The sequence below is a fragment of the Elaeis guineensis genome, chromosome 5 (genome assembly GCF_000442705.2).
Source record: "Elaeis guineensis isolate ETL-2024a chromosome 5, EG11, whole genome shotgun sequence".
NCBI classification, from domain to species: domain Eukaryota; kingdom Viridiplantae; phylum Streptophyta; class Magnoliopsida; order Arecales; family Arecaceae; genus Elaeis; species Elaeis guineensis.
The window spans coordinates 4,030,935-4,043,531 of NC_025997.2; the positions used below are offsets into that span (position 1 = coordinate 4,030,935).

Consider the following 12,597-nt stretch of genomic DNA (forward strand, 5'->3'; position numbering starts at 1 on the left):
GTTCCAACGCAAAGTTGCAGGAACAATTCTCCATCTAGATGGAATTAAAGATACTGGTCATCATAACAGAAGCAGCATTCCAAAAAACAAATTTATCTACACAAGGAAAACAAGCATAACAAAAAAAATAAGGAAAGGGTCTTCAAAACCAAAAAATAAAAACTAACAATTTTTTTTGATAAATTAGATTTATTAATTCAATTCAGAAGAAAATCATCAGAAAATAAAATACTAGAATTCATTAGCAACATCTAATGAGGCCGTCTAAAGTGTAGATCTTGTGTGATTAGTTACATATATTGCCATCCAATCCACAACATTGTGTTTCTCTGTATAAACAAGATTGTAGGGCCATAATCATTTTCTATCAATTTTACTGTAGGAGATGAGAACCAATCTCAAATGGAGTAGATCCAGATAACTATTTAATAATTATTATATAGTCTCTTTAAAAGTATGTGAGTAGCTTTCAAAATTTATAAAGCATATGAAAATCTTCCCATGCTGCTCGAAGTTCGGCCATTGGTACCATAGTATCAAATAAACATGCCCCTCTTGCCACAACTAAACCTCCATTAGAATTTCTTATGACATATCTAGTATCATTTAAATCCTATAATTCAGTATACTGCCTCAAAGTTAATCTTGAGAAAATCAGAAGAGGATGGCAGCTCTCAAAAAAAAAATTCTCTAAAAAAATGCAGGATCTGCAAATAAAAAGCTGTAGATTTTTTCGATTATCAAGGTAGTTTTGAAGGCATGAACAACAATATATTCGTGTGCCTAAGCGCGTATTAAAATTAATATGGGATTCCAGACACAATCTAACAACTATTTTTTAATCTCCTTAGCTATCAATTTTATTCTAAAAATAAAAATAAAAGTGATGCCAAAAAGGAAACAGGCTCTTGTCTCGCAGTGGGCTGCGATCTCCTGGCCCATAATATTTTAGCTGACGGAATTTACCACGGTTATTCCGACCTACTGGTCACAACCACCACAGCCTCACCTTGTACTGCCGGTCTCCGCCAGCGACCGACAGGTGCAGACACGAAACTCTCTCTTCCCCGTTCCCATCCACACCCTAACTGTCCTCCAAAACCCCTAAATCCCCGCCCCTTCTTCTGCCCCCTTTGCTATCCTTATCCCCGCCATGGATTCCGATCCCGGTCCTCTTCCTCCCGATGACGGCCTTTCCAATCGAAACCCTAACCCTCCACCCGACCCCGAACCCAAGCCCCAGGAATACACAGAAGAGGAACGACTAAGTTCTCTGACCCTGGAAGATTCCGGCAATGCCGCCGGCTCCCGGCCCCCTGCGAGCAACGGATCTCTGTCCGCGGATTTCTACTCCGGCGATGAGATCGAGGAAGAGGAGCCTGCGGCTGCTTCGGATTCGGTGGATGAGGTTGAGAGGGCTGCTGGAGACGCCCGGGCGTCGTCCTCACATGGTGGCGTGGCTTGGAGGGAGAATTCGGAGCAGGACGGGGACGCGCCCCCTAGCCCTAGCAGTAGCGGGTATGCCGGAGAGGGGGGAGCAGCGGGGAGAGTGGGGTCGAGGAGGTAGATGATGGAGGGGCTTCGCCGGATGCCTGGAGCCATGGAAAAGAGCATCTTGATGAGGCGAGTTCTACAATTTCTGCTTCTTGTTCTGTGGTTTTTGAATTTGGTTTAAGGATCCCTGGGATTCAGCGGTTGCTGTAAAAATTGATAGTTTAGTTAGATCTATTTAGCTCAAACTCGACCGCCCTTTAAGTACTACGTTATGATTCTCCCTCCTTTCATCTTTATTGCCCTAAAATGTAGGACTGCGAACTGGTGCTCGGTTTTTAGTTAAGGCAAGTGCTATTATTATAAATAATTTGGGAAAATAGGTAGTTATGATACATAAAAATAATACAATTTTAGGTGAGTTTGTCCGGTCGAGCATTATGAAGAGGGTCATTGAAATGTTCCTAGTTCCGCAGGATCCAATACATAGCCTTGGATGGCTGTTCTACCCATGCATTCAATGCAAAAGTTGAAACATAAACACATTCGTGTGGAGAATTATGGAGTATTCTGCACATTGGACTTCAATTCAGGATTTGTTTGGTTCACAGAAAAAAATTTTCTTCCTGGAATGTTATTATTGGGAATATGATGCCTAGAAGAGTGGTTTTGGCATGTTTGATTGACTATGGAAAGTAGCTTATTCCAAAGTGGCTTATGTTTGATTGAGCATCTATTTTTCTGAAAAAATTGTATAAAATATTTATTATATCTTTAATATAAAAAAAATCTTATTTTCAGAAAAAAGAGCCTCCAATTCCCATCCCATGGGGGTTTTGGAAATCCATGTCCTGCATAGGTTTTTGTTTCTTGTGAAATATGGGAATCGTATTCTTATGGGAATATCTTTTTCCAATCTCTCTTCTTTGAAAACTCCAATCAGACAAGAGGGATTTTTTCCGCTTCCTGTTGACTACACTTTTTCCCCTCCACTCCTTGCGAACCAAATGAGTCCTTAAGGAATTATAAACGTTAACTTCAGATGCAGATTTTAGAGACTACTTCAATGTGGGCCATCTGTTTGGTATTCTGGGAAAAGTGTGGATACGTATTCAGAATTAGTGGAGCTTTGTTTAGTAAGTAGTGCATTGAACATCTATGCTATATGTGTTTCTCCTTTCGTGGGCTTGCTTCTATCTTGTGTGGTTGTTTGGATAATCATATGTATTAGGAAAAGTGATTTGTGAGCATCCATGCTTTTTTCCTTAGTCTTGCAATAGATCACTTGATGACAATGGCAAGCTACCTAAATGCTTCCTATTTTACTTACGGGTTCAGGACTTAAAGGTGCTGGGTAATAAAAAGGTAAATGCCCATGATATGCATCGTTCTAGTCATCGGTTTATGCTTTTAATTTCCCCTGATATTCCTCTAGAAGTTCCATGAATGTTTGCCTGAAGTTTCTTGGGCTAAATTCACTTCAGCCTATGTGGACCTCTTCATATATTTATTTGTCGGAACAACTGACATATATTGTGATGGTGACATTTGCAGGGTTTAGAAACTTTCCATGGATAATCTGCTCCAGATTTACGTGCTGATTCTTGTATTCTTATTCCAATTTTTAAGGCTGCTAAGTTATTTTCATGTGTCTTATTGACAGCGTATGAAGTACAAAATGTTTATTAAATTTGTATCATATGTATGCACAAATTTGTATTTATATCTTTATCATAATTTTTTTTCACTCATATGGTTGCTTCAATCTTCTTGTCCTTATTCAATGTGCCTTGTGCCCCAGTTTTTGAAGCTTCAGGGTTTTGAACCAGAACTTTAATGTATACTGAGATGTTGGCTCTAATCACTCTATAAAAGAGGCTCTAGTCTGATATTGGGCTTTTAACACTTGATATCTGTTTGAAGTGCAGGATGATGCTTCAGTTTCATGGAGAAAACGGAAGAAACACTTTTTTGTATTAAGCCACTCTGGGAAACCAATATACTCAAGGTATACTTAGATTTTAGTGCTAAGCTAGTGTCATATTTGCTCATTATTATGTTGGTAGTTGATACAAAGAAAAACAGGGTTCAATAGATACGATACATCTTGATTGTGTTGAAAATTTTGCTCTTCTTATGCATCATCTTGCTGAACTTTCAGGTATGGAGATGAGCATAAACTAGCAGGATTCTCAGCTACCTTGCAAGCTATCATTTCTTTTGTGGAGAACAGGTATGCTGCTACAACCAGCTTATGTGTGAATTGACCAGCAATCCCTGTCCCATTGCTTGTTATTGGCAATCCATTTGTTAGTCTGTGATTTGGATGATCTAGTTAAAATATGTGCAAGATTAATTAATTCAATGTTTTGTTTATCTTTTTGTCCAGTGGAGATCGGGTCAAGTTTGTAAGAGCCGGAAACCATCAGGTTAGTTGGCCTTTCTGGTTCATATTAATTGATCTTTGAGATGTTGTTATTTGTCTATAGATAGAGCTATATGTGCTATAGTGACCTACTTACTCATATCATCTGTGTATAACCTTTTTACCAGATTATTTGCTCAACAGTTTTTTTTTCTTGACTAAAATTGCTTATAAGTAATGCATTCCTATGCCTGGCATAGGCTTACATAGAGTCAAGATATCTATTGGTTTAGATGCCGATGGAAACATGCAGCTTACCTGTTATCCATGTTGTTTTGTACTTTGAACAGAAAAAATTCCATTGAATATTTCGGCAGTTTTTTTTTTTTTTTTTTTAAATGAACTTTCCCACCATTGTTCAATATATTTGTTTGGTAAAACAGCAAACTGCGTTAACTTCTCTTTCCATATGCTACAAAAGACCATGCATTTAAATGATCCTAAATTTTTAATGTTTCTTTTATAACCCTTCATTGGCCCTTGGGGGCTGATTTAGGACTTGTCCATAAAAGTTGTGGTGCCTGGCTAAATTTTTATTTTGTAGAACCTAGGACATGGATAGAGTGACATTTCATGCTTATGATCATAATAACTTTGGATAGTCATAGATGAAATATTTTAAAAGTGCAGGTTGAAGATATTACAGTTACTCTTTTCTGAGTTATTTTAACTTTATTGTACATTCAGGTAGTTTTTCTTGTGAAAGGTCCGATATATCTAGTTTGTATAAGCTGTACTGAAGAGCCATATGGGGCATTGAGGGGACAATTAGAGCTCATCTATGGTCAGGTACTTCTATTATGTTATGATTTAATGTCCCATATATTAGACATTAAAATAACCATAGGCACTTTTTCTTTTATCTCTTAATACTTCTCTTGTACTTTTTCTGGTATTATCATCATATGCACCTAGATCTAGATGTCTGGAGCAATGATTTTCTTGCTGATTCCATTGCCTTTTGGTCATGATATGGATGCAGATGCTGCTTATCTTGACAAAGTCAGTTAATAGATGTTTTGAGAAAAATCCAAAATTTGATATGACTACCTTGCTGGGAGGAACAGATGCTGTTTTCTCTTCTCTAATTCATTCCTTCAGCTGGTTTGTACCTTTCCTTTTTTGTTGCTGTAAATATGGATTCATGAAAATTTAAACTTTATCTAACTGGTCTACTCAGTTTCTCTTGAAAGACTGCTTCAGCCTAGTCATTTATTGTGTTTGAACTGAACATTTATCTTCCATGCTGATGCTTCTGAAGCAAACAATGGGAAGCACCTACAACCACCAGTCAATTTAGTAAATTTTTTTGGTAAAATAAACTAATTTCTTGGTTTCTATTTGTTACATGGATGTTGAAATTATCATGTATTAATTAAAAGCTGAAATGTGCTGTTAATTAGAAGATTATAGAGGGTGTGAAACCAAAAGGATGAGGGAAAAAAATGAATGCTTGATTAGGTGAATCTATGCTGGAGCAATGTAGATGTGTGAAAATATGCACAAAATGATTTCTCCCCTTTTTTAAAGAAACTAATGCCATCATCAACAAGCTTTATTCATTTTTTTCTGACACCTGTCATGTAGATGCTGATGCTTAAACAACTTATAGACTGGGTATGTTCCTTTCGGACTGTTGTTGGTGCCTCTTACACAATTCTTTATAGTGATCAGTACCACATATAGAAGTTTTGGGGAAATATTGCTTCTACATAAGTCAGGGGCTGTTGATCTTTCCCTAGGTTATTTGTACATTCTTTCCTCCTAAATTTTTGGGTAGGTGCCTGTAGGCCTTTCAGAGTAACCACTGCGAATATATTATATGCATGCAAAGGATATATACTTCGAAAATTTGGAAAAACAATCTTTGCAATCCACAGGATTTCTATGCTTCTGGGAGTTTGACAGCAATTAACATTGTAGTGAGTTTAAATCACCAAGTATGTTGCTTAGAGAAACCATGATAAGGCATAAATATGTTGGCACAGAAGTTCATGATATAGTATAATCACAATATCTGAATGATTGTTTGGGATCTAGTAAATTATTGTTGACCTCAGTTTCTATCCTTTTCAGGAACCCCGCCACATTTCTTCATGCATATACATGCCTTCCTCTTGCTTATGCAACAAGACTAGCAACTGCTGCTATTTTGCAAGATGTTGCTGACTCGGGGGTTTTATTTGCAATATTGATGTGTAAGCATAAGGTTGGTCCAGAATTTCTTGTTCAATATCTGAAACTTGGGACAACTTTATCAAGGAATTATTTTCAGTTACCATGTAGTTCCATGTGTTTAAGCAAGATCTCATCATGCCAGTGTTTTGGTATTCTTTCACCACTACCAATAAATGTCCGAGTGTTAATGTAGTTGGATAATTTTACTAACGGGTTATAATTTTACTTACAGCTTTAGCACTACTCTTGAACATGCTTGTGAATTCTTGTGCTTGCAGCTTTGGTGACTTCCATGTGTCACCAACAAGCGAAAAACAACTCAATATGTGAACTATGAGGCAAAAGATCTGCAAAAACAAGAGATTTCCAATGGATAATTCAGCTGGAAATGATGTTATCTTGTTTGGCAAGATATATGATGCTTTCATTTTGCCTGATTATATAATGTTTTGAAGAAGATTACTTTAGCTTTTGATAACTGCGGCACAAACATTGAGTATGTCCTGCATTTTACAAGCAGTCATATGTTTAGACTGGTCGTGTATCATCAAGCATGCTCGTATTCTGGAGTCTTGTGGATAGACATATTCCAGTGAATGAGTATTGAAAAAAAGCCCGTCCTTCAATATTATTTAGTCGATCTTTTTAAATTTCATCTTCTTGTCCTGCCATCTCTTTAGATTAAGTTGCCTCTCTCTTTGTCGTTTTTCTCTCTTTTGTGGAAAAGGGGGAAAGATAGAGGTTAGTTCATTTTACTCGTACAAGCCATGGCAGGAACCATTACGGTTACAGCAAGACTAGAATTAACCATGTCAGTCCACAGAAACTCAGCACTGGTGTCAATAGCATGTCTGGCGAACCAATAGGCTGCCTGGTTGCCTTCCCTACCGATGTGGGAAATATGATTATTAAGATGCCTTTTCAATATATTATTGTAGCATGACATGCTTGACCTCATAGGCCTTTACTTTTTGTTTATCGAATATCTGTTGTGGAACTGTTTTACAAGTCACTGCATCCATTGAAATTGGTTTATTCAGCTCATTTTTCGCTTGCAAACAGTTATCTTTTGATTTAATTTGTTTAAGTTTGAGCTGCAACCTAAAGATTTTGCTACTTAAATGGAACCCTGCAATTCTGTCATGTGTACCAGCTTTATGGCATCCATAGTGAATTTTTAGATGATAGCGACAATGGAGAATTGACTTATAACTCTTAGCATATGTAGTGATTATACTCTGTTTGTTGTAATCATTGAAATCATATTGACCTTTTGGGCGTAACTTAAGGAGATGAAATATTCTTTCATGTGTAACATGTGCTGTCCTTCTATATGTGATTGAAGTTTGGAGTCTTAAAGTTGATTTGGTAATACAATGTACTGCTTTTTCTATAACAAACTATCAATTAAGCCACTTTCCAGCCATCCAAGAGATATTCTTAATACTGTTTGTCATTCATCTGCTGATGTCTGATGTGACTGTTAAAACTACAGGTTGTCAGTATTGTTGGAGCACAGAAGGCCTCTCTTCATCCGGATGACATGCTCTTGCTTGCCAACTTTATATTGTCTTCTGAATCATTTAGGTAATTAAATAACTTTTAAGGAAAATTTCATATATTTAGAAGATTGAGTGGGGGGAATATAGAATTCAATGTTTGATAAATCAAGCAAGGACAATGTCAAATTTAGTGCACTTGAGGCAGAGGAGGTGTTGGCTCAGTTTTTCATGTTATACAAATATGTTTTCGGTTTATAGTGTATATTCTTTGAGTTTATCAGTATATTTAGTTGACTCGGTGACCATTGGCTTCAATCAGCTAATTTAAAAAATCTCTTATGCTACATCAAATATGGATATGCATGGAAAAGATGCATCTCTCTCCATGACAACCATGTCTATGAAGTTAAATTTGCAGAATCTCCTGCTGATACCTTTTTTAATTTTACCTCTTAATAGTAGCCTTAAGTATCTGGCCTTTGTGTTTTTATTTTCTGCAAAAAGAGTGTGTTTTTTATCAAAAAAAAAAGTGTGTTTGGTTTCTAAGTCCACATTTATATACCTGCTTATGGCATCTTGCATAAACAGTTCAGAAAACTATCACATCATGACCTTCTGAAGAGTGGGAGAGTTAATGCCAAGGCTGTAAAACTTTGAGAATGACATAATTTACACTGGTATAAGCATATTTGAGATGCCAGGCTCTTACTTGTTTTGTATTTCCACTGTGCAGGACTTCTGAATCTTTCTCACCAATCTGTTTACCAAGATATAATCCAATGGCATTCCTATATGCTTATGTCCATTTTCTTGATGTAAGTGAGATGTGCATCTAGCATCCACATGCATGGTATCTTTGATTTTGAATCATACGAGAAGACCTATTTGACCAGAAATTACGTGATATCGAATTGCAAAATATACGTAGTTCTTCGTTTATGCATTTTTTAGCCCACTGGCTACTGTCTCATCAGGTTGCTTTCCTTTACAGGAGGATACATATTTGACATTGCTTACTACCAGTTCAGATGCCTTCTACCATCTCAAAGACTGCAGGTCAGTTGCTACACTTTAGGAGACAAGTCACTTGATAAGCTTCTGCATCCGATTTATAACATTAATCTGACTTAAGTTATCCCTTAATTGAAAAGATAATTTGAATTTTATAAATAGGATTCGCATTGAGGCTGTGCTTGTGAAGTCAAATGTTCTCTGTGAAGCTCAGAGATCCATGCTAGATGGTGGTCTACGTGTTGAGGACCTGCCTGTTGATTCTTCTATCCGGTCTGGATCTGTGTCTCCTCATTTAGGTCTGGATAAAACGGCAGCAGGATCTTTGTCTTCTCGCGTGGGCACTGGTGGCCCAGCCGGACTATGGCATTTCATATATAAGAGTGTATACCTTGACCAGTACGTATCGTCAGAGTTCTCCCCCCCCCTAAACAACTCTAATCAACAGAAAAGGTATTTGCCTTTTACTTTTGCAACGTCCTTTAGATTTTTTTCATGGTGCTTTTCTTGGCACCACTGTTCTTAAAATAACACAATATGACACATGCAGATTGTATAGAGCTTATCAAAAGTTGTATGCTTCCATGCACGACAAGGGAACTGGTCCAAACAAAACACAATTCAGAAGGGATGAAAATTATGGTAAGACATTAATGATTTGAAGAATATATTTTCCATTATTGAAGTGATTGAGGAATGTGGTTTGTTTTTCCTGTGTAGGTTTGTAGTTCTATTCTTTATAGCATGCAGGCCTTCAATTTGTCCACAAGAGTAAACAAATTCTGATGACCAGTGGATTGCAGGCAGAATTGCCATTTTTATTGCTATTTTCTCCAATCCTTCATAATTGTTCTTTTAAAAAAGAAACACCAAAGCATATTCTCATGGCTTGGTTTCTCTTGCTTGTACGGTTATGAATATTTACAAGTTGATTTATTAGGTTAATGTGTTATGTGGCAGTTCTACTGTGCTGGATCACTCAAGATTTTGAACTTTATGCAGCATTTGATCCGCTTGCAGACAAGGTTTGATCCTCTTTACTCTTCATTAATTCTTAATATTTTTTTCACTTTAATAACCTATGGAGAATGGGAAAATAGTGACCTCCCATGGACTCCTGCGTGGATAGCATTTTCTTTTCTTGAAAACATATCTGCCACACAAGTTTGAGTCCAACAAGATTGAAGCATCATTTTTGTCAGGGGCCTGTTTGAGCGTCTCTTTGTTGATTTCGGAATGAGTGCCACAAGAGGAGTCAGCTGAGATGAGGAGGTAAGGAAAAGAAGTAGGGGGATTTGAGAAGACCATGGACCTTCCAAATCCATGATATTAGGGATAAGGAAAGTCCTCAAGAATGTTGCTTTTTGGATACCCAAAAATCTTTAGGATTGTGGAACTCACTCTCCAATCTCCCAGTTTTTCTTCCTTTACCCACTACCTCTCCTGACTAGACTCCCACCTTGTCGTTGATATCCATGGATGCGTCAATCAGGAACCCAAACAGGCCCTTTCATGTCTAGTGTATGGTGAGCCATCATGAATATATGCAGTTCAAAGAAATGGAAAAAGTTATTTAACATCTTTTTGAATACCTAACAGAGATATTATGATGCTTGAAGAGTAGAAAGGCTATAGTCGTTTACTGGCTGTGAAATCATTTAGCTGAGTGGGTGCTGAAGGTAGATTTGTGGTCATAGTAAGGTTGAGTTGGCACTCTGCATTAGGACGCTTACCTGATGCAGTTATACACAGTGAAGGAGTCATCAGACTGCACTAATTTGCTCGGTTTTTTGTAGTTGTTAATTGGGTTCGGTGCTGCAACCTTGCCCCACTTTTATAACACTTTGAGAAACCATTCATTTATATGAATCGCCACAACCGAGATAGTGCTTAGGTTGTATGTCAGCTTAAGGGCGGCAAATATGTTTTGCTCATTGATTAAACTTGAATCCCGAAGTCTGCTGTGCCCGTGTATGGCACTTTGGACCACCCTCAGCCGTTTTAGTGGCAGTGACACCAATTGAAAAGGACAGATGAAATGTACAAGGTTTAATGTTATTGATTGTTGTTTGGTTGTCTCCGCTCAGAATATTTTTTTCCTTGCCAATTCCACTCGTATTTTGGTTCGCTGCATATTTGAATTTTCTAGTGAAATGGATCGCAATCATCTTTCTGGTCACCAATGCTGGAACTCTAATGATCAAAATAACTTAAAAATGTCTTTTGACTCTTCTGTTATCTCCCTGATGTTTTAAAAGCTTGACATAGATTGCGATGAATATGCAGGCTCTGGCAATAAAGGTGTGCAACAGAGTTTGTCAATGGGTAAGGGATTTGGAAAACGAGATATTTTTGCTGGGAGCGAGCCCCTTTTCCTGGTGATTTTTCGGACCATGTAGTTGTATTCATTTTGTAAAACTTTCGGACTTCAATTTTTTCCATGCCAACATGAATTCTTACATCATCATTGGTCAGTATACAAAAATGAGAGTTGCTCCTGTCATTTTTTCAGTTGTAACAAAACTGTATACCAACGTTTGGAAATTACACAACGTGTCTGAATAAATGTGTTTTTCCAATTTCCACGGCAAATACTACTGATGATGGTGGTAACCCTAATCCTTGGGCCGAATTCACAAGAAGGCCTTTGTATTGCCTGGCACACCGCGACGGGTCACTGAGGTTTCGAGTAGGGTTGGCAAAATATGATTCGGTTCGTCAAATTGACTTATGTTCGATTTATCATAAACAGATTTGAATTTAGGTTAAACGGATTTGGTCATAAATGAATTAATTCGTTTAATCCGTTTAATAATGGATCGGATATGGATTTTAGATATCTAACTTGTTTAATTCATTTAATATTTGATTGTATTGAGTCAAATAATTCATTTAATCTGTTTAATCTATTTCTGACTCATTTAATTCGATCTGTTTAATTCATTTAAGATCTGTTTAATCTGTTTATGATCTGATCCGTTTAATCTATTTAATCGTTTAATTTATTTGATTTATTTAATAAATAAATTAAATGAGTCGGATCGGATTATTTATTTAATAAATAGGTCAGATTCAGATATGAATTTTTAATTTGTTTAATAAATAGATCGAATTTGAATTGATTATTTTTTGAGTCGATCTGTTTATGACTCGATCCATTTATAATTGATCTGTTCCGTTTGCAACTCTAATATGGTGGAGAAGCCTAATCCGCTGAAGTGCATTTTTCGGATGCTTCCGGCTACATGCGCTCTGACGTAACGAGCGTTGTGATGTGCCAACCGGCAATGCCACGAGAAAGATGTTGAACGTTTTGCCTTTGACGAGCTTCAAGGTGGGGTTGACTACGCCTCTGTTCCGGTTGGCACTTGTTTGGTCTTCGTCAATTTACACAAATTTGTAGTTTGTTTTCCTTCTTTGATGAATTGTCATAGTATGTTTTCACTGGCCTAATAAACGGATGGAATTTCCCTCTCCTTTTGTGAAAAATAAAAAGTTAAAACAAACTTGTATGAGCATTCATGTTTCTGTATAACGTAAAGCAGGTGGCAGTTTAACAACAGAAACAATTGGTTCATAAGGTTATGAACAGGATAATATTTTATGAGAATCAAGCATATATTGATCTCATCATACATTTTTCTCAATTCTCAAGCATTTGCAGGATAAATCACGTGATACCGTTTATTAGAGCTTCGCCTTCTCCTCTGGATTTTAAATTAGTTCTGTAGACCCATGTTGGACTGATGATGAAAGGATTTCCTGCCAAAAGTTTTTCCCAGGAATCTTTCACAATTTTGTCGATGATTTTTTTGTTCCGAATTGATGATATATATAAAAGGAAAATTCTTCTGGAGTTAGTTTCAGCTGTAACCCATAATAAAGTTACATTTTCATCTTCATGGTGAATTCTGGGTATGATTTTCTTTGAATTCTATCGAGCCAATCTCGACCAGAAAACTAGCGGCAACATTAGGAGTTTGAAAAGAA

The 12,597-nt window shown here is 37.0% G+C and overlaps 1 protein-coding gene across 1 annotated transcript; it reads left to right on the top strand.

Moving 5' to 3' along the window:
* The first annotated feature begins 988 nt into the window (after positions 1 to 988).
* LOC105044488 (vacuolar fusion protein MON1 homolog) lies at positions 989 to 11,188 on the top strand. The gene is given in 15 exon segments (XM_010922409.4): positions 989 to 1,529; positions 1,532 to 1,623; positions 3,420 to 3,499; positions 3,653 to 3,724; positions 3,881 to 3,920; positions 4,604 to 4,705; positions 4,899 to 5,020; positions 5,993 to 6,125; positions 7,590 to 7,681; positions 8,330 to 8,411; positions 8,588 to 8,652; positions 8,770 to 9,060; positions 9,158 to 9,249; positions 9,568 to 9,632; positions 10,894 to 11,188. Coding segments are annotated over 15 exon segments (1,800 nt in total). The 5' UTR covers positions 989 to 1,153; the 3' UTR covers positions 10,990 to 11,188.
* Positions 11,189 to 12,597: the final 1,409 nt, after the last annotated feature.